The sequence below is a fragment of the Tachypleus tridentatus genome, chromosome 10 (genome assembly GCF_004210375.1).
Source record: "Tachypleus tridentatus isolate NWPU-2018 chromosome 10, ASM421037v1, whole genome shotgun sequence".
Classification (NCBI taxonomy): domain Eukaryota; kingdom Metazoa; phylum Arthropoda; class Merostomata; order Xiphosura; family Limulidae; genus Tachypleus; species Tachypleus tridentatus.
The window spans coordinates 135,070,053-135,089,934 of record NC_134834.1 but is presented as its reverse complement, the minus strand read 5'-3'; the positions used below and the strand labels follow the sequence as shown (position 1 = coordinate 135,089,934).

The 19,882-nt window shown below is 30.1% G+C and overlaps 1 protein-coding gene across 6 annotated transcripts in view; it reads right to left on the bottom strand.

Annotated features, from left to right (window-relative positions):
• Window positions 1-419: 419 nt before the first annotated feature.
• The window catches only part of TfIIS (RNA polymerase II elongation factor), a 63,297-nt gene continuing 43,834 nt past the window's right edge, over window positions 420-19,882 (bottom strand). For all 6 annotated transcript variants that reach the window (XM_076463872.1, XM_076463873.1, XM_076463871.1 and 3 more), the window contains 6 exons: window positions 19,034-19,246; window positions 16,059-16,112; window positions 12,527-12,681; window positions 7,477-7,623; window positions 6,641-6,712; window positions 420-4,744 (listed from right to left, as the gene is read on the bottom strand). In XM_076463872.1, coding sequence (XP_076319987.1) covers window positions 4,736-4,744; window positions 6,641-6,712; window positions 7,477-7,623; window positions 12,527-12,681; window positions 16,059-16,112; window positions 19,034-19,246 — 650 coding nt within the window. In that variant the 3' untranslated portion in view covers window positions 420-4,735. The remainder of the gene's footprint in view (window positions 4,745-6,640; window positions 6,713-7,476; window positions 7,624-12,526; window positions 12,682-16,058; window positions 16,113-19,033; window positions 19,247-19,882) is intronic.

The window sequence follows — 19,882 nt, the reverse complement described above, 5'->3', positions numbered from 1 at the left end:
TTCTAAATTAGGACTGGCCAGAGCTGAACCTTCAAGTCTCTGACCTTCCTGTTTATTCAGTAATTGCAGGTTGAAAATAACATTAAGGAAACTACAATAACCAAAAAAGTTTCCTTATTAGAATTTTATAAAATGCTTACTCATTTATTTTTGTAACAGCTGAGATTTACTTCAATGTACATTCAAATATCCTGTAAAAAATATTTCTGGAACCTACAATGCCTTTGTACAACTCCCAAATGGTTAAGTAATCTAAGTGATCTCATACATACATCTCTACTTTTAACAAAAACTGGCTTGTTACAAATTGTTGTTGCTCTTGCAGTGATGTGGGTACATGTAAATGTATATAGACAAAAAACACAGAACAATGTTTTCTTGCTTTGTCCAGATGAAAACAATCAAAGAAGTTAACTGAATTTGTTTTGCATCCACACTTTATTCTCCTGCTCATGTCCTTTTTCTAACCTCATCTTATCGCAGAGTTCTTATACATAACATGACCAGTGACAATTATGTTCTGAACTATAAGTTACAAACATAATCATAAACTTACAAAAAAAAGTCCTGAATTTTCCAAACCTGTTTTTTTACTTGTTTTACATCTGTTCCTGCAATTCTCAGTCTCAAACTTTATTTATAAATTCTTTACAAGACACCCTTATATGTGACAAATGAGTACATCACAAATATGGTTGGAGTGAGTTGAGAGTTGATTTATTGATTTGCAATTAGCTTCGATTTGCTTAAGATGTGCAAATAATGTTAATTATTTTAATGCTCAAAAATGAATTGTGAAAAATATCATAAAAATATAAATCCTACTTTCAACTTTAGAAAAATTAAGATATTTGGTTATTTCTATCTCTCACTCAAACTATAACTAATTTTACATTGCAAAATTCTAATAAATAAAGTAGAAAAAGATATGTATACTCGCATAACTTTTAATTATAGCTGACCTACATTTATGATTCACCAAGCAGAGGTTTACAAGTTATCCAATTTTCACTGGAATTGTCACTAAACAGAAAAAACTGCTTTATTGTGCTTGATAAAAAAAAGTGTTAATAAAAAGTTTGACAATTATCACACCTCAATTTGCTCAAAAACTTCAAACCTTAATAGTACATTTGGGATATTTAATTTTGCCTGACATCATTTAGTAATGGGAGAATAAGTATTTTAATTATACAAAAAATGAATTGCTACCATTATCTCCAAAACTTGATGGTAGGTTCATTAATAGAATTTCTATTTATTTTCACTTAAAAGGTACAGATAACATCATAGTTATATGTCATTTGTTAGGTTTACCATCATTAATATTATCACCACAATCTTTTCTTGTCACAAACAAAGCTCTGTTTTTGTTAGTATGACAAATTATATAACAGTTACAACTTGATATAATAACCCAAGTTATTATATGCTCCATTAGGCATATGGGTTGTTAAATATTATACTATGTATATCATACTAAACCTTAATTAATGAGAAACTTTTCAGTTCAGATTATCATTGAAGTGTCTCAGTATGATTTAAGTATGTGAAGCATACTTGTATAGGCCTTAATTATTGTTCTTTTATGAACCTTATGACCTAAAGGTGTCAAGTTAATGTATATTTATATCATTTTTCCTGTGTGTCCTGGCATATATGTGTGTGTGTGTGTGTGTGTGTGTGTGATTTGTTTAAACATACTTTTCTTATGTCTTAAAATGAACACATTTATTCTGAGGTTATTCCTACGTTCTTTGGGTGTAAAATTGATGTATTTTCAGAGTATTATTCACGGCTCTTTGTAAAATGTATGTGCGTAAAACCTTTGTTTTTCCAAATAAATTATACGGCTTTTTTTTAATACTATATACCTAACCTACAATTTTATGAAACTACTGAAGTTATAATGAGCATTTATTAGTGTCCTGTAAGAATTACATTTATATTAATTACTGTCAGGAAAATAATGGGATAATTAAAAATTGTGTTTCTGATTATTAACATTTCCAACTGTTCCAGCTATTCTAGTTATCAGAGTACTGCAATTAAGAATTATCATTATTTATTAATAATTCAAATTTATTCAGCTTCAAACCAGCATGGTCCAATTATTAAGATGGTTGCCTTGTGATTCAAGTGTCATAAGTTAAATTCTTATTGCCACCATATATTATCACACTTTCAGTCATGGGGATATTATATTTTTCAGAGATATGGCAAAGATTCTAAGACTATCTGCTACCATTCTCAACTTTGAACTTCTGACCAGAAAGAAGAAACCAGTTAGCAACACCCACTACCAACTCTTGGGCTACTCTTTTACCAGTTAATAATGAGATAGATTGACATTTTAATAGCCATACATCTAAATATAGAAACATATTTGGATGCACCAGATATTTTCTCCTGACTCCTTGAGGCAACCAATCTAATCATTTGGCCACACTATGCCACAACTTATGGTACAGAGTAGCTCCAGAATTGGCAGAGTGTGTTGGTAATATGTATCTCAGAATGGCTGGTATGAATATTAAAATTTTTACCGATACCCATACCAGCTGTTCTGAGATACATTTTTTATTTCAAGTGGGTTTCTAATCATCAAGAAGTATTGCTAAAATTTTACCTTCCTGCTGGGTGGCAGGTCAAAATTAAGAATAATTGCATAGTCTTAGTACTGTTGCTATAACTCAAAAATAAAGAACCAAATATAATGGCCACACAATTAAAAGAGCAAAAGGTAAGCATGTTTGGTGGCAAAGGAAATTGAACTTGATGCACTTGAATCATGATAAATTACTGAGGTAAACTTAACTAATCAATTTTTAATAAATAACAACAGAACTAATAAATTAATATAGCATTAAAATTTGAAAGTACGAGTCATTTTATTTTGTTAACAAAACAAACAGTATATATAAATTTTCTTCAACATTGTACTCTATATTATGTAGAGTAATATTGGAAAATCATATTCTGCAATTAATTATGCATAAATAAAATGCAATTACAACATAGCTTCTATAATTTGAAATGAAAAATAAACATGTAATAAGGACAGAGGATTGATTCAACTATTTTTTTTGGAGAAACCCACTTGAAGTAAAAATGTATTCTCAAGATGGCTGGTATGGGTATTAAAACCATTTTAATTAAAGTTTTAATACTCATACCAACCATCTTGAGAATACATTTTTGCTCACTTTGTACTGGAATGTTGTTGTATACAAAAAAACTAATTTTATACCAACAATAATCTTAAATAATTAAAAGAAATACCCTGTTATGTAAAACTTAAAAACTTATTTATTGTTGGATACACAAAGTATAATATTTATGGTTGCATCTCACCAGGTTAACCTGGCAACAAAACTGTATAACTGTAAGAAATGAACCATAAAAGTTAATGTTTAATTCTACTATTATTCTTCACTATCTCTAATAAATGAAGTGGCACATGCTGTTAAAGATATTCCTTAATACAGTAATGGGATGCACATGATGTGCTACTGTCTTTATCACCAAGATATAGTTGTGTCCAAATAACACTGAAAGCTCAACCTCTAAGTACCAAGAATACTTATATAAATCTTCACTTAACATTAATATCACAAGTCATTTACATTTTATATTTTTCATATGTATAAATAATGTCAAGAAGAAACTTTTGTTTTCATTAACAAAAATACTGCAAGTTTAATAGTTTTTTTGAAAATCTGTACAAAGTAACCCAGAAAAGGTTCTAAAGATAGGTTCAGCTAGATACATGTTTCGTACTGCTTTGTATACATCTGATACATTTCCACGTACAGCAGTAGAAGATTGAAAAACCTTAAATTTTTGTACTTAAGATTCCTATCATATTTAAAAGGTCTATTTTAAAAAAGGTTGAAAACAAAAAGTTTAGTTTCATATACTAATTAATGAGTATGACATCTGATCCATTAGCAAATCCTCCACTAATTGCCCAGCTGTACATGTAACAAAGTTATAAATGTTGGTCTTCATATTTTAGTGTTTAGCTAATTTTCCATGCACCAAAAATGTATAATATTTTTCATAAATGAAACACAGGGGAATAATATTGCCCAAGGAATTTTAACAGACATGTTTCATTTTGAATGCTTTAAGCACTTAACAGCTGTAATGTTGTAACAATTTAAATGAATAGTTTTTTGACAAATAAATCACCACAGAACAGTAAAAACTGTCTTGGTATAACAATTCTATTTCATAAAGAACAAGAATATGCTTTAAGGCTTAACATAATGATTTTTATTCATCATATTAATTAAAAAGACAACTGTACCTTGGAAGAGAAAAATTTCAGATATAATCTGTTTACATTTTATGGCTTAGGAATAATTATAGAGCTGAAACATTACAGTATACCAGGTTTCAATCAAATATGGGTAACTTGGATAAAAGTTACTTTAAAGCTACAATGCATAAGACCAAACCTGTCAGCTGTAAATTAGTTATTACAATTTCAACAAGTCTCTACTCTCAGACAAAAACAGCTCAAGAAAGAAAATTTACATTTTTGAGCCAGAGTAAAGAAGAATAGCTTTTATTTCCAGGTTGAAGTGTCATGAACTGCCAAATTCAGAGCCTAAACTCTGAAAGCTAGAAAAAGAAATAAAGGGTGGGGTGGGGAAATTAATGATAAGAACTGAATAATGTCTCATTACTTCTGGGAAGTTCCAGTGTGATGATATTGAACAAGTTCTTCTTAACAAAACTGAAAAAAAAAGTAAAAATACAGATCTCAAAATAAAATATACATATATATGTACATATACCATTTCCTATCTGGTGTGTCAGATTATTACAGGAGTAAAAATAAAACAAAATATTTAAAAAATGTATGTGAACTATCCCCTCACATTACCTAAAAATAAAATTTAAATGTGAGAACATTTTGGTCCAAGTTTTATTAGAAAAGATAAAAAATGAAATTCTTAGCCCTAATTCTTCATCCCCCTCATTGCAACTACTATTGAGATGGTGGAAACTTTTTCTCTTGTGCTTTCCATTGAACAAAACCAAGACAAATCTATAAACCTGAATTTTACATTCATCTTAGTTCAAATAGTTAAAAAATAGTGATTTTTTAAAATAAGTGATGGAAAAACTGAAACTGAACTATCTGCATTGTTTTGTTCTTTATAATTTAAGTTTGTGAAGCTACCAGATCACAAATACATCATCTGAAACATGGGATTATTTTCTCTCTCTCTCTCGCAATTTTTATGCCAGTTTTTTTTATCCCTCTTGTTTCATCAGTTTAGGTGTAAATTTCCGTTTCAATACACTCTAAAGCTAAACGCAGCTTTTGTCGAGCTAGTAATAGTACTTATTATTTATAAAATTAATAAATTAGTGAGTTCACACTGTGTTTGTTTATTTTATTGAAGTAACAGTCTTGAGAGATAATTTTGTTTTAAATAACTCATGAATTTTAGAACTTGAACACATTGTGAATGCAAGTATTATATTTTGCTTCTGAACAAAGGTAAACACTGTGAAGTATGTTTTGAAATCATAAAAGGATAACATAGCAGATAAGTGCTTGAAGTCATTAGGTTTACTACAGTATATATACAAAATGATATTTACAAGAGTTGTTAGGTGGATAACACACAATAATATCTATATTATTGTTTTGTTTTTTAATTGTATTATAAATCATACATTGGCCAAGAAAAATCAAATTTAGATTTTAAAAATAGTTTTAGCTAGGTTAACATTAACAAGTTGTTTGTATTGGGTTGAGGAATAATTCGTGAGCGTTTTTTCAAGTTAAAAAAATATATATCCATAAATGAAATGCTTTCGCAAAATATTTCATGTCATTTGATAGATAATTTTTTGCTCTAATAGATGGTGCATTTGATTTTCATATGTCTTTAATTTTTGCTTTCATTTTCAGCTCATTAAATGGAATGTCAAGTGGACAAAATCGAGCATTTTCGACACCATCTGCTTTTCGCATTTAATTTCTTGCAATTTCGTTTAAAACAATGCATACTATATACCTGGGTATTACATGAAATAAAGTATCATAATAAATGTTTTGGGTGTAATGTGTTCATGCATTGAAGTATTGTATAGTCTTGCATGTAATGCTTGAATGAAATTATTTAAAAACGCTCACGAATTATTCCTCAACCTAATACTAATGCAGGGTTGGAGGTGGCATTATATTGGCCATCACATTGTGGCTTACAATAAATACAAGGCAGTCATTGAATGCTAGTAGAACTTCAGTAACTTAAAAATAATGTATTATTTAAAAAATTTTACAATTTTGTTATTTCTAATTGTTCTACACATTAATGAAAACAAATTCATTAATTATGATATCAAATATGAAGTTAACTGAAGCAGAATATTATTTACAAAATTAACACTAATAATCACAGTTCAGTGAAGAAAGAAAAGATTCAAGAAAATTCATACTGTAACAACATTTCAACAAGTACTTTATATAACCAATAGTTGTATACCTTTAACACATGCTTTTAAATGTCTTATCAGTCAGAAAATCCATACTGTCTTCTAACAGTTAACCTAAATAAGTTCAAATACTTAGGTCATTTATACTGACATTGTACTTAAGAAAGGATTACCTTACCTTCCACCTGTGGCCACATTCATTACAATAAACAAAAGTTGTCATTGGTTCATCAGCACTCCTTGTCTGAACCTGCAAAACACAGTAGACTGCACATCTACCACTAACACCTACTTGACAGGAATGTCACATTCACACATCTTTGTACTGGTGTGTGTGTGTGTGTGTTGGTTGTATCACAATTCCAGATATCAAATTAAATGGTAGATGAAAGTGTTAATGTATATGTACATAATTTTAAGAAACATTGAAACTTTGGAGCATAGCGAGAGTACAACAAAGTTAGGAAACACTTAGATGTAGAGTTAGGTTAGAAGTTTATCTAAGATCACTAGTTCCTAAAATTATCTTAAAACAAGTTACAAAACTTCCTATTGAAATTTTTCATTGAAATAGACTTTTCTCATATAGCATATTAAATAATCATTAAAATATTATAAACACATTTCAAAATTCTTTTAATATAGAGGATAAATTACTTTCTAAAAAGGATACTCTTATAGTGACATTAATAGAAACTTTCCTCTTAGACTGAGTACAGTTATATTTCTACAGTCATTAAACACTTAAGAAAAATGTGCACAAATTTAAATAGATTGTGTTTGCAAAAAACATATTACAATTAAGTACTATTCTTATGGAATGCTTATAACACTTCTAGCATACTCTAGATTGATTCTTTGATTTTATGTAAACCTACAGATACTTGGATAATTATGTTATATTTAACAGTTACCTTAATATGTTAAACTCACCAGCAACTACTTTTAATATTTGTAGAACTTCATTTATTGACACATTATATTTTAATACAATGATTATTGATTGGCTCTTACCTGGTTGTATGTACAGTTGGATTTCTTACACTTGCCACATTTTAGAAGGTCCGTTTTAGTTCCACCTGTCAATACCATCTGATGATCATTGATAGCCTCCTTAGTTAGCTTCTGTCGAAGATTTTTCATCTCTTCACTGGCCATTTCCTGGTTAACAAAGCAGATTATAGTTTTAGAGACTACATGTCCATGGCAGAATGGACAAGTTAAAGATTAATTCTCTCTTACACCAACTGTCAAGATGAAGTACAAGATTACTACAGTCAATTACAATATTCATTTCAGAGAAAAGATTTGTTCTTTACTCTTTACTATTGGTTATCTCAGTGTTATAGCAAATTGTTCCAAGACTATAACTGTTAATTTATACATGAAGTGTATTAAGACCAGTGTTGTTCACTATATATTAGCTATACTGCTGTTATTAGAATGGGACTCTTAACAATGAAATGCTCTCCAATTCTTTGGGGGTAATCTTCGCAAAGTATTTATTACATCCATTTGCTTACTGCTTGGATCATACTTGTCAATACACCACCAGAAAAGTTACCTTTAAAATAAAATACACCTTGAATTTTCCTTTAAGATTTAAATACACAGTTCCATTAAAATAAATTATATCAACTGTGTTAAGACTTTTCATAACTTGGAGTTAAATATTCTCTAAATATATGTTAACATTTTTCCTTACATTATTATGTTCAAGTTGTAAGAAGTGAACTAGATTTCAAAGCCATGTAGTTATTTCTACATGTATATAGTTAACTGAATTAATTTTAACAAATTATCTTTTTTTAATTTCTTGGTTCAACAGTTCTTTCACTACAGACATGACACGCTTTACGCAGTAGAATTTTAATTCAAAGTTTCTTATAAGGCCTAAATATAGCTATCAAAGTGAATGTACAATCCTGTGAATAAAGGTTTGAGAGAAACACTACTTGCAAAAATACCAATATTAATATCTACAAATACATTTAAAACAAAGAGAAAATTAAATTATAAAAGATATCTTGTGCTGTTTGCTTACTTGTGTGGAATAACATAGCAACCTCATTAAGGTGGATGGTATAACTTATACAACTTATTTTGAAGTTCATTCTTTCTGATCATCTGCCACTAACTTTAAGGAGTTTGTATATTTCTTATTCATCCAAATAAGACTTCAAAAGACATTTCACTATTAGCTCATTGTTCATACACAAGATAGATAAAAGGAGCCTCACATATCTATTTTGGTTTAGTGAAACAAAGCAGCCCAGGTAATCCCAGTAAGCTTACTAATACTAGCATTTAGACTTCATCCCCAGTAGCCACCCCATCCATTTTATTTAAACAGGATTTGAATAACTTTAGTAGATGACCAATTTTCATTTCTGCTTACAACTTGCACCTAATAAAACAAAAACTGCATTTACTTAAATGTTACCCTGTTTAGGGAATACAACACTCCAAAACCAAAACCCTGGAAAAAATATACAATTTATCCTAATGTAACACTCAATATTTTTTTTCTTCAGTTTTAAAGATAAGAAGGTTTGTAGTTGCTTCTTTGTTAGTAATGTTCCAATACACATGTTCAAGCTGTATGCAGAGGCATACTGAAAGTACTACTAGAATATTCAATATCTCAACATCAAACATCCTACTCCAACAGCAGTAACTAAATGTATATTACAGTGTTTTAAAATTCTACCAAAATTTTCATGATGTTTTGCTGGCAGCAGACATGGGTTGCTTATATTTTAATGTATTTGAATACAGCCCTAGGAGTATTTGTACTTGTATTCAAATACTTTGATGTACAAAATTAAAGTATTCACATTCAATAGTATAGTATTTGTATTCACTGAATCATTTAGTGAATACTTAATACTGTAAGAGTAAATGCCAACTTTTGTACTCAATACATTTCTAGACTGTCATTATTTCATCTGCAGTACATCAATTTATCTTTCAATACAGAAATAATACATCATTTGACAGATGAAAACCTTGACTTTCTATTGGTTATAGAGAAGATAGTATTGAATGACAGAGAGAACTACTGCCAAATCCCAAAACAGAAGATATGATAGGTTGGTGTGACAAGAGGGATCTGATTTTCTATTCGATTGTTAAGTAACCATACACAATTGAAGGATATGAAAATTAGTGTTTTGCTTAAGTGATGGCATCAGTATGAACAATTTACAATAAATTTCGTATTTCAAAGATGGATAGCAAGAAAATTAGAGAAAAGGGAAGACAGATAATAAACTTCAAATTTATCACACAACAGAAAATTTAAGAATTGTTTTAAGTATTGCCTTATAACATTAAGAACTTAAAACTCCTATAATATTAAAATATGAATTATTAGTGACAATTTTAAGCTATATTAATAGGTATAACAAGAACAAACAGCAGTTTAATTAAAATTTGAATGTAACTTACTAAAAACATTGTGATATACAAAGTAAAGAATACCCTTGATGAAAGGATTAAATCAGGTCATTACTCTCCAACCACCTTAAAAGTTATTGTATTACATGGTAATTAATCCAGTCAAGTTACTTGAGAGAATTTGAAATCGCTACTAAACTACCCTCAATGGTACATGAACACTTCATACTTTCTACTGCTAGATCTGGTCACATTAATGCAATGTGCAAATACTGTGAGTGGGCTATTGCTGCTTCAGGAAAATCATTTCTAACCTTCTGATACATCTAAAAATGTAAGGCTTTTTATTAGTTTTGTTAATATGAATTATATTCTATGTAAATTATACATTATAATGTGTAAAATTAAACATCTCATGCATGTTAAACTATACCTTTTATTAATTTATTTACTATTATATGTTTCTATTATTGTAAACTATATTCTATATCCAAGATATTTATTTGCATTATTATTATTATTATTATTATTATTATTATAAACTATCAGATCAACCCTTAAGTAGCGTCCGACTTTAGGTTCAGGAAAAGAGAAAGGATTTCAAATGCTTTTAATGTTATTTAATCAATAATGTATGTTCCATTATTATTAATTACTTCCTGCCAATGATTCACAAGCTTCTGAATGCCACTTCTATAAAATTCTTGGGGTTTGGAGGAAAAGAATGTAGAGAGAGTAGTTTTGACATCTTTGTGTTCCAAGCTCTTTTTCCATCAAGACAGTTCTGCAAACCTCGGAATAGGTGATAATCAGATGGGGTAAGGTCTGGAGAATAAGGAGGATGTGGAAGTTTTTTTGCAGTCTAGCTCTTCAATCTTTGCAGATGTGATCCTTGCTGTATGGGACTGTGCATTATCAGTCCCATACATATATAGTATGTTATACTATATAACATAACACCTTTATGACTGATCAAAGTGGGCCTATTTCCTTTCAGTGCAACATTCAAACACTAACTGTTGACAATGGAAGTCTGATGTAATCGTCACATTGAGTGGCAACAACTCAAAGTGGATCACACCAACAATATCCCACCAAATGCATAAGACTTTCCTCGGGTGGGGTCCATTTTGGGCTGTGCTTTAGCCAGTTTAGCTGCACTGAGCCATTGTCTGCAGAGTTAACATTTCTATAAAATATCCATTTTTCATCTCCAGTTACTAACCTGTCTGAAAAAGGTGGGTTATATTCACTAGAGTGCAGAAAAGTGCAATGTCATTCTTGCTCTAAGGTTGGCTTCTGTCAAATTATGGGGGACCCATTTTCCAAGTTTTGACACCTTTCCAAGCTGTTGCATGCCAGTGTTTCAGAAAATGTCACAAGTCTGATAAGATTGCAGCTCAGTATGATGAAATAAAAATCTTTAACATTAACCTCACAACCCTCAAACTAAAACTTGTTTAGGCATGATTAGAGCAAATTAATATGAGAAGTTATTCATTGTCAAATCCATCAATTGGAAGTGTTTGACTTCTTGGGTACAAAACTGTAATTAAATATCAAATTGGTCAAGAAATGACAGGGCTATGAGCTAAAAGTCTGTACTTCAAAAGAACTCAGCCATTCTAATAGCCACTATGCTACAACTAAAAATATTCATAAAATTGCTTGTTGTAACTGTGAAAAGTCAACAGTGAGAAGTGGCAATATCAAAGTATGCAATGTAATCTATAAATAAACCTTAAAACTTACATCACAAAAACATGTCACAACCACCCACTTATATAGAAAGAATTGATGTAGAAAAATTCTGTTGAAAATCTGGAATTTTTTAAATATCAAATAGATGCATCATCCTTCAGTGAACTGCTAAAAAGTAACAGTTAAAAGTTAATCAGACCTACATTTACACCAATACCTTCATTCTCTCACTTTCAACATTCATTCTTTAAGGTCTACAGAATCAAAAAAATTAAAATTAAAAAAGGGAATTGACAAAGCCAAATAGTGTGTGATGTAATAACACATAGCATGATACTTTAATCTTTTATGAACTTCTTGTTATGGGTAATAGTTCTGATTACTTCATTCATACAAAACAGAAGTAAAATCATAAGCTACTCAATATTTTCCAACAGGTTGGGAGAAAGGAAAACCAAGTAAATTTTCTAGCATGACCTAACTGAATCTTAGTTGTAAAATGGAAGTAAAGTTATTAACTTAGTTTTTCTTCATAACAAGATGAATGTAAACTATTACATTTTAACTACAGAAGAAAAACTGAAAATTAAATTCAGTTTTATTTTGAGTGTAAATATAAACCAAAAGACTAATCTAGCCCAACTTCAATTACAAACATGAAAAAAAAAATGTTTTCAGTCTTATAGAAGCTGTAAAGATGAAGTAAACAATTAATCAAGTCTTTATCTCAGTAAAAGTTAACCAGAAAAATCACTTAACCTAACCTCAACTGAGAAGAAGTTAAAAGTTAACTTCATTCCATTCTCAGATGCAAAAATAAATAGAAAAAATTATTCCCATTTTTATTACAGTCATAAAAGTGAACTAAAGAAGTCATTAAGCTTACCCTCAATTGATAAAATGAAGTAGAAATTTAACGTTGTTTTATCTATCAAGATGAACCACAAAAACAATTCAGTCTTACCTCAGCTGTCATCACAGCTAGTCTTTCAGGGGTGATTAAACCTCGCAGTACATTTAGCCTCAGGTTGGGATTTTTGGAATCTTTCAGGTTAGCTACTCTGCTACGAACTCTGGTTTTATACTTAAAATTTGTGTCTTTAAATTCTTCATGAATAAGTACAAAAGTTAAAGATTACAGATATTCTTTGTAGATCAACTTTACTTACTAGTTTATAAAAGTAGTTCAAACAGGTAAACACTAAGTGTAAAAATTTGAAATAGTTTAAAGAATGAATTATTAAAATTAAATTATACTTTTTTCTATATGTATGTATTAAAACTATTTATATATGAATACATTCAGCATTAACTCTGCATCACTATCAGTGTAGCAAAATATGCAAGTTAACTCTTCAAAGTTCATAAAGCACAAGACAATAAACCTAAATTTTACAATGTCACCACAATCAGCCAATAACAGCAATGATAAAAAAAAAAAAAATCTTAAAGACAGTGAACTTAATGCAAAGCCAGTAAACAATGTACTTAGAATTTAATTCATTTGTTCTTAATTAAGTGCTTAGTCATGTAATTTATCAAATTAATTGAAATGTTAGCAGGTCAGAAAAGTATATCTGTTTTAGAAAATGTTAGATACAGAATTACCTGTGCTACTTGCAGACTTGTTTTCTGCCAAATTTATTTGTATGAAACTTTTAGTTTTAGTTGTCAACAAAGTTGTTAAAATCCCCAATTTGTTTATTTGTTCCCTACAGTACATGATACTTATTCTACCCAAGAGGATATTGCAGTAACATATAGCATTCAGGTTGAAAGAACAGGCAATTTTTAGCTTTTTTTTTTTCTTTTCGGGACTGAGTTGATACTGTCTCAGTGCTATACAGGATGATACTATTGATCCGATAAACAAACCCAAATTTGTTTGTACTTTCTTGGTTCAATTTATACCTGAAAATCAAGTTGTAAAAACCTACATTAAGATATTTTAAAACTTCAATGGAAGTCTACCTAGCAAGAAAGAAGTAGAGTCTATTAAAATCCAGAAAAGTGTCTTTTTTGTCTATGCAATTATGTACACCGATTCATTTTGGTTTTCCATAATTAAAGATATGTTTGTTTTGTTATATTTCTCCAATCCTAATTCGTTTGTGCACACAAAGAAAATATAGTTAAGTTATAAATACAAATTATTCTCTTTACTTCCTGAACAAATCTTCTATTACTAACAGATCTAAACATCTTATACTTTCCAGAAAATTAATTTCTACCTGAAAATACTACATCAGCATACAGTCATGTGAAAAAGTTGGGACACCCTATGAAAGCCTGCATATTTTTGTAACATTTTTGGATGCATAGATACTTAATCTCAATTTTAACAATACTAAGAGATTATAGGAATATAACTAATCAATTAAAACTGAAGAAAAGACTAAAATCTTCTGTTCATGTAATCCTACAAAAATGCATATTTTAACTGAGGAAAAAGTTTGGACACCCCCACATTTATTCCCACTTAAAATGGCTCAACTCACACACAGGTGTAACACCCCAGGTGCACATGATTAGAAAATCGTTACTCATCATTTTGAATGAGTCTTGCCCTATTTAAACCTCAGACATTTAGTTTGGTGTACTCCTAACTGTTGAAGTGAGAGTGAGCACCATGGTGAGAATAAAAGAGCTGTCTGAGGCCTTCAGAAAGAAAACTGTAGCAGCTTATGAGTCTAGTAAGGGATTTAAAAAGATCCCGAAAGATTTTGAAATCAGCCATTTCACTGTCCAGAAAATAGTCAACAAGTGGAGGGCTTTCAAAACAACTGCCAACATGCCCAGGTCTGGTCGTCCAAGCAAGTTCACCCCAAGAGCAGACCGCAAGATGCTAAAAGAGGTCTCCAAAAACCCTAACACGTTATCACGGGACATACAGAAGGCTCTGGCTACTGTTGATGTAAAAGTGCATGCCTCTACAATCAGAAAGAGACTGCACAAGTTTAAATTGCATGGGAGGTGTGCAAGGAAGAAACCTTTCCTCTCTAAGAGAAACATCAAGGTCAGACTGAAGATTGCCAGAGAGAATGTAGACAAAGACCAGGACTTTTTGAATGATGTTCTTTAGACAGATGAGTTCTAAATTGAATTATTTGGACACCAAAACAGAGAACATGTTTGGCATAAACCAAATACAGCATTCCAGGAAAATAACCTCATACCAACTGTGAAGCATGGAGGTGGAAGTGTCATGGTTTGAGGATGCTTTGCTGCAGCAGGACCTGGACAGCTTACAATCATAGAATCCACCATGAATTCTACTGTGTATCAGAGGGTGCTTGAGGATCATGTGAGGCCATCTGTACGAAAATTAAAGCTGAAGTGGAACTGGACCCTGCAACATGCCAATGACCCAAAATATACCAGTAAATCCACCAAGGACTGGCTGAAAACTAAAAAATTGAGAGTCCTGGAATGGCCGAGTCAAAGCCCAGCTCTTAATCCCATTAAGATGCGATGGGATGACTTAAAACGGGTTGTACATACAAGAAACCCCTCAAACATCTGACAGCTGAAATAATTCTGCATTGCCGAGTGGGGCAAACTTTCTTCAGACCGATGTCAGAGACTGGTAGATGGCTACAAGAAGCATTTCACTGTAGTTTTCAGCCAAAGGGGGTAAACACTAGCTATTAGGGGGTAGGGTGTCCTAACGTTTTCCTCAGAATATGCATTTTTGCAGAATTACATGAACAGAAGATCTTGAAAAGTCTTTTCTTCAGTTTTAATTGTTTAGTTATATTCCTATAATCTCTTAGTATTGTTAAAATTGAGATTAACTATCTATATATCCAAAAATGTTACAAAAATATGCAGGCTTTCATAGGGTGTCCTAACTTTTTCACATGTCTGTATTACACTGACAAAATAGAAAACACCAATCTTTTGGAATCATATTGTAAACTTTTAATATCATTGTAATAAGAACTATTACCAGAATCCTTTTTATGCAAGAAAAGGATTCTGATCCCAACTCTTTCTGGTCATTATTCTCTAAATTATCCCTACTGTTCTTTAATTAATGTTTTTTTGTTTGTTGTTAATTTCTAAACAAATGGTAATTTACTTATTTTGAAGACCAGATAAACACTACCAATAATTTGAGGAGTATTAATCTCATGAAGTATAAATTGAAGTTTACAATAACAAGGTTTTAAAAACTTTTCAATAGTAGATATACAATTTTACAAATGAATTTCAGTATTGTTAAAAGTTTTTAAACTAACAACTTGTTGGAATATTATAAAATAGATAAAGTTTCAAGCAATTTTTATCTATTTTCATCATGTTACCTTTTTTTTTAATTATCTGTAAGTCAGTCTTCATTAACTATCACCTAAGGCTAAGAGTTATCCAATATAGTTATGACAATTTCTACATAATCTTTTTCACATGTATCTGTCAGTACCTTTATTGTGAAATTAGACAAATCAGTATTAGAAAAATAAACTTGTAAATGCCAGCACCATGATTAAGGATATAATGTTCAATTTTTGCAGCAAGTTCTTCTGGATCTTCAATATTATCTGAAACTTCTGTAAATAACAGTAACAAATTATACATTTTTTTCAATACCTTTCCTTTAAAACATTATGTCTCATTTTGTATTATGTTCTACAAATGATAGTTCTACCACTTGTGAACAATTACATTTTTTAACCAAAATCAATTTAACTACTTCTAGGAAAAACATCACATTTATAGAAGCCAAATAAATTCTATCTTACATTAATAGAAACATTATTTCTAGAACAATACCAATAAAACTCTACAAAATTATAAATGTTTGAAAAACTATGCAGTGAATGATTTGCTTCACAACTGAGGAAATATTTTAATAAAAGACTAAAGATAATTTATGAATGAGCTGAAAGACTTGAAAGTTACAAAATACCCCAGCATTTTTTTAAACCTTTCCACTAGGGATAGGTGGATTCTACCCAGCCTGTATTCCCCAAAGTAACCATAAAGCAGTTAACCCTTTCGCTACAGGCTTGGTATGGTATACAGGAGTTCATCTATACACATTTGCACACATTAAATATTTACACTAACTTTTGATATAATGTGCATCTTCACAAAATTTGGTAGAATTTAAGTAAAGATTACAAGTATTTTGTATGTAAAAAAAATCAGATTTTTTAATAAAATATTTTTATTAAAAATCTGTTTGTGAAAACAGTGTTTCATTACTAGCCTGAGTGCAAAGTGATTACATGTTTTGGTTAAAAACTATTCTTCGTCCCCAAGATCTTATTTGCATACTGTGTGGGGTCTATTTCTTGATCAACCTTGTAATCATCAAAAAGAAATAAAAATAAATTATGCTTTTTCATGTTAGAATGACTACACATTATATTAAAACATGAAAATACAAATGTTTAGTCCAAATAGACTAAGTCTCATAATGCTATATATGAAAATGTATACTTGTTTTTTTTTATTATACTGACTTTCCAGTCATACCTACCTAACATTACACATGTTAAAAGGCTTAACATTTCGCATGCGGAGGATATCAAACATTTTTTTAAGTTTTATATATATATGTAGAGTTGAATATCAAAAAAAAAAAGATAAATAACTACATTGATACCATATAATTCCACTACAGCTTATTAAGTTTAGTGACTAAAATGTACTTAGATTTAAAAACATATGAAACTTCAAGCAGACTGAAAACAACCTAACTCTTGAAATCTCAGTTTCAAAGAGAATGGTAGCCTTTTTAAAGAATAAGATGGCTGAAAAACATGCTCTAGGGACATTCTAAGCAGTTGATTGGTTATTCACATATAATATACTATGGTAAGAGTATACAAGGGACTGTTTCAAAAAAAAATGACAAGTTTAATGAGACCACAGCGTTTGATTCAGTATATAAGCCGTATCTCAGCAAAATAAAAAGATACAAAATTCTTATTTTATATTCTAACTTGACAATAGTAGTAAGTTCAGTTCCTAATTTGTACTAAACTACAGACTTAGTATTTTTATATCACAAAAGGTTCAATTTTAAACAGTACTGCATTCAACATACCATGTGAATCATTAAAATCTACATTTAGAAGTGTTCTTTTAATACTTACTTCTAAATTTAAAAAATAACTCGTAATATTAAAATTTGAATTAAAATCTACAATTTGAATCCAAACTTACTAACAAAATTTATAAAATAATAGTTAAGTAAAATTTTGAATGCAAGTCAAGAAACATGATGGCATGGCATTTGACCCTTGACCCATAGGAAAAGGGTTAAAATATACACATCTTCATGAAATTTTGCAGATCATCATAAACCATTACAAGATGTTCATACACAAATTATCAGATTCTGTAAGTTTTAATATTTTTTATTTAATTATTTCTTTGTGCATTTTTTTTTTATTTTCAAGTGTTAACATGAAGTAATTTTGATTTTATGATTAAATATACTTTTATGCATTAGAAAATGTTCACATTACACATGCAAAATCTTAATAACCTCCCAATACCCTCCAGGTAGTTATCAAACATTTTTTCAAAGAAAATCTTCATATTTTATCTGTTATTTTCACAATTGTATCGATAGGTTTGGTCAGTTCAATCAGCATTGTAACCACGATAAAAAAATATATAAAAGTACACTTGTTTGTGTTATAGAATTACTTCAAATTATAACATGAAACTGCAAATATTTAGTGTAAATAGTTTAAATCTCAAAATAGCATACTTATTTATAAATTTATTATTTTTATTTTATTGACCTTTCAGCAGTGTGTGATTAACATTACAGAAGTTTAATGATGCAGATCATGTACACTTATGCTACCATATCCAATAATACAAAACTGGCCTATACAAAGTGACATTCATGAAATAGTAGTTCAATAATGTTTTTTAATGTAAATCCACAAATGGGATGACATGGCCTTTATCCTGTGATCTTAGGAAAATTCATCTTGGTAGAAATAATATATGCACGTATAAGCAAACAGAAACCATGTTAAGTTATACGATACCCCAAGTTTAAGCTCAAGAAACAGGTAGTTTTCACAGATACACAAGAACTGAGCTAGGTACTTGTCATGTGTAGCAATAAATAACATGTGTTATCACTAAAGATCTATAATTAAGCGCTCTAGCATGCTCTACAAAATTGTGAAATTACCAGTAAATCCAATTAATGAATTTTAATATTACTGGATATTCCAAAATAAAATATTTCAGACAAAGTTTGGTAATATTAAATGAAACATCTTAAATCAAGCAACTTATCTGTTCAATGATAAAATACTCCAAGAAAAAGGTATGGGTGAAGATATTAGAAAATAATTATTCTGCAAACTCCAAAGTAACTATATCTAGACTATCAAAACACACACACACACACACTTCATTAAATATGGCCTCATGAAAGTATAAGCAATATATTTACAAACACTATTGTCTGGACTGCCCTAATGAAAATGCTTACCATCACATTTTAAAGCTCCTGATAGCAGTTCACGACACTTAAGACGGACTGCATTTGTTGTATCAGATGGGAAAGTAACTTGTTTTGGAGAATTCTTTAGTGAAGCTGGAGTTGGTGATGGTGTTGTCTGTTGATTAGATGACTGACCAGCTGAACTACTATTCAAATCACTCTTCTCTTTACCACATCCATCCCCATTACCATCGCCTTTTCCTGAAAACAAACATGCTTTAAGAACCAACCACAAGTAGAGCTTGGTGATCAGAGGTACTTGCTAAATAATCAATCAGTGGCCCCCATTAATTAGTACAATGCTCCTCAAACCATGTTTTCTAGAAAAAAAAAACAAATAGTGAAATAGCAGATGATCTTACTAACTTTGCCATAAAGATGGGAAAAACACATCTGATGGCAATATTTTGATTACCTAGATATTTGGAATAAATGTAAACTAATAATCAAAAACCCTATTTTCAAATAGTCTCATAACAGTCAATTTAGTCATAATTTTTACTAATCAACTGTTGAAATAATTGGAAACACTAATTTTGATTAATCAACTGAAGTATAATTTTGATTAACCCTGTAACTATGATAAAAAGGTGCTATTGTCCCTGTTCCATATCAGGGACAATACAACTGTAACAAACTATAAAATAACCAAGCTTTCTTAACATATCTTCATGAAATCTGGCAAGCTTTCAGCAAAGATTCCAAGTCTTATATACAAAAATTTGTTTGAATATTTGGGGTCAGAGTGTTGACTGTTCTAAGTGCAAAGTGATTTTTAAATGTTACAATTAAAATACTTTTTCCCTTCAAATTCTAGAATTTAATTTCCATAATCTC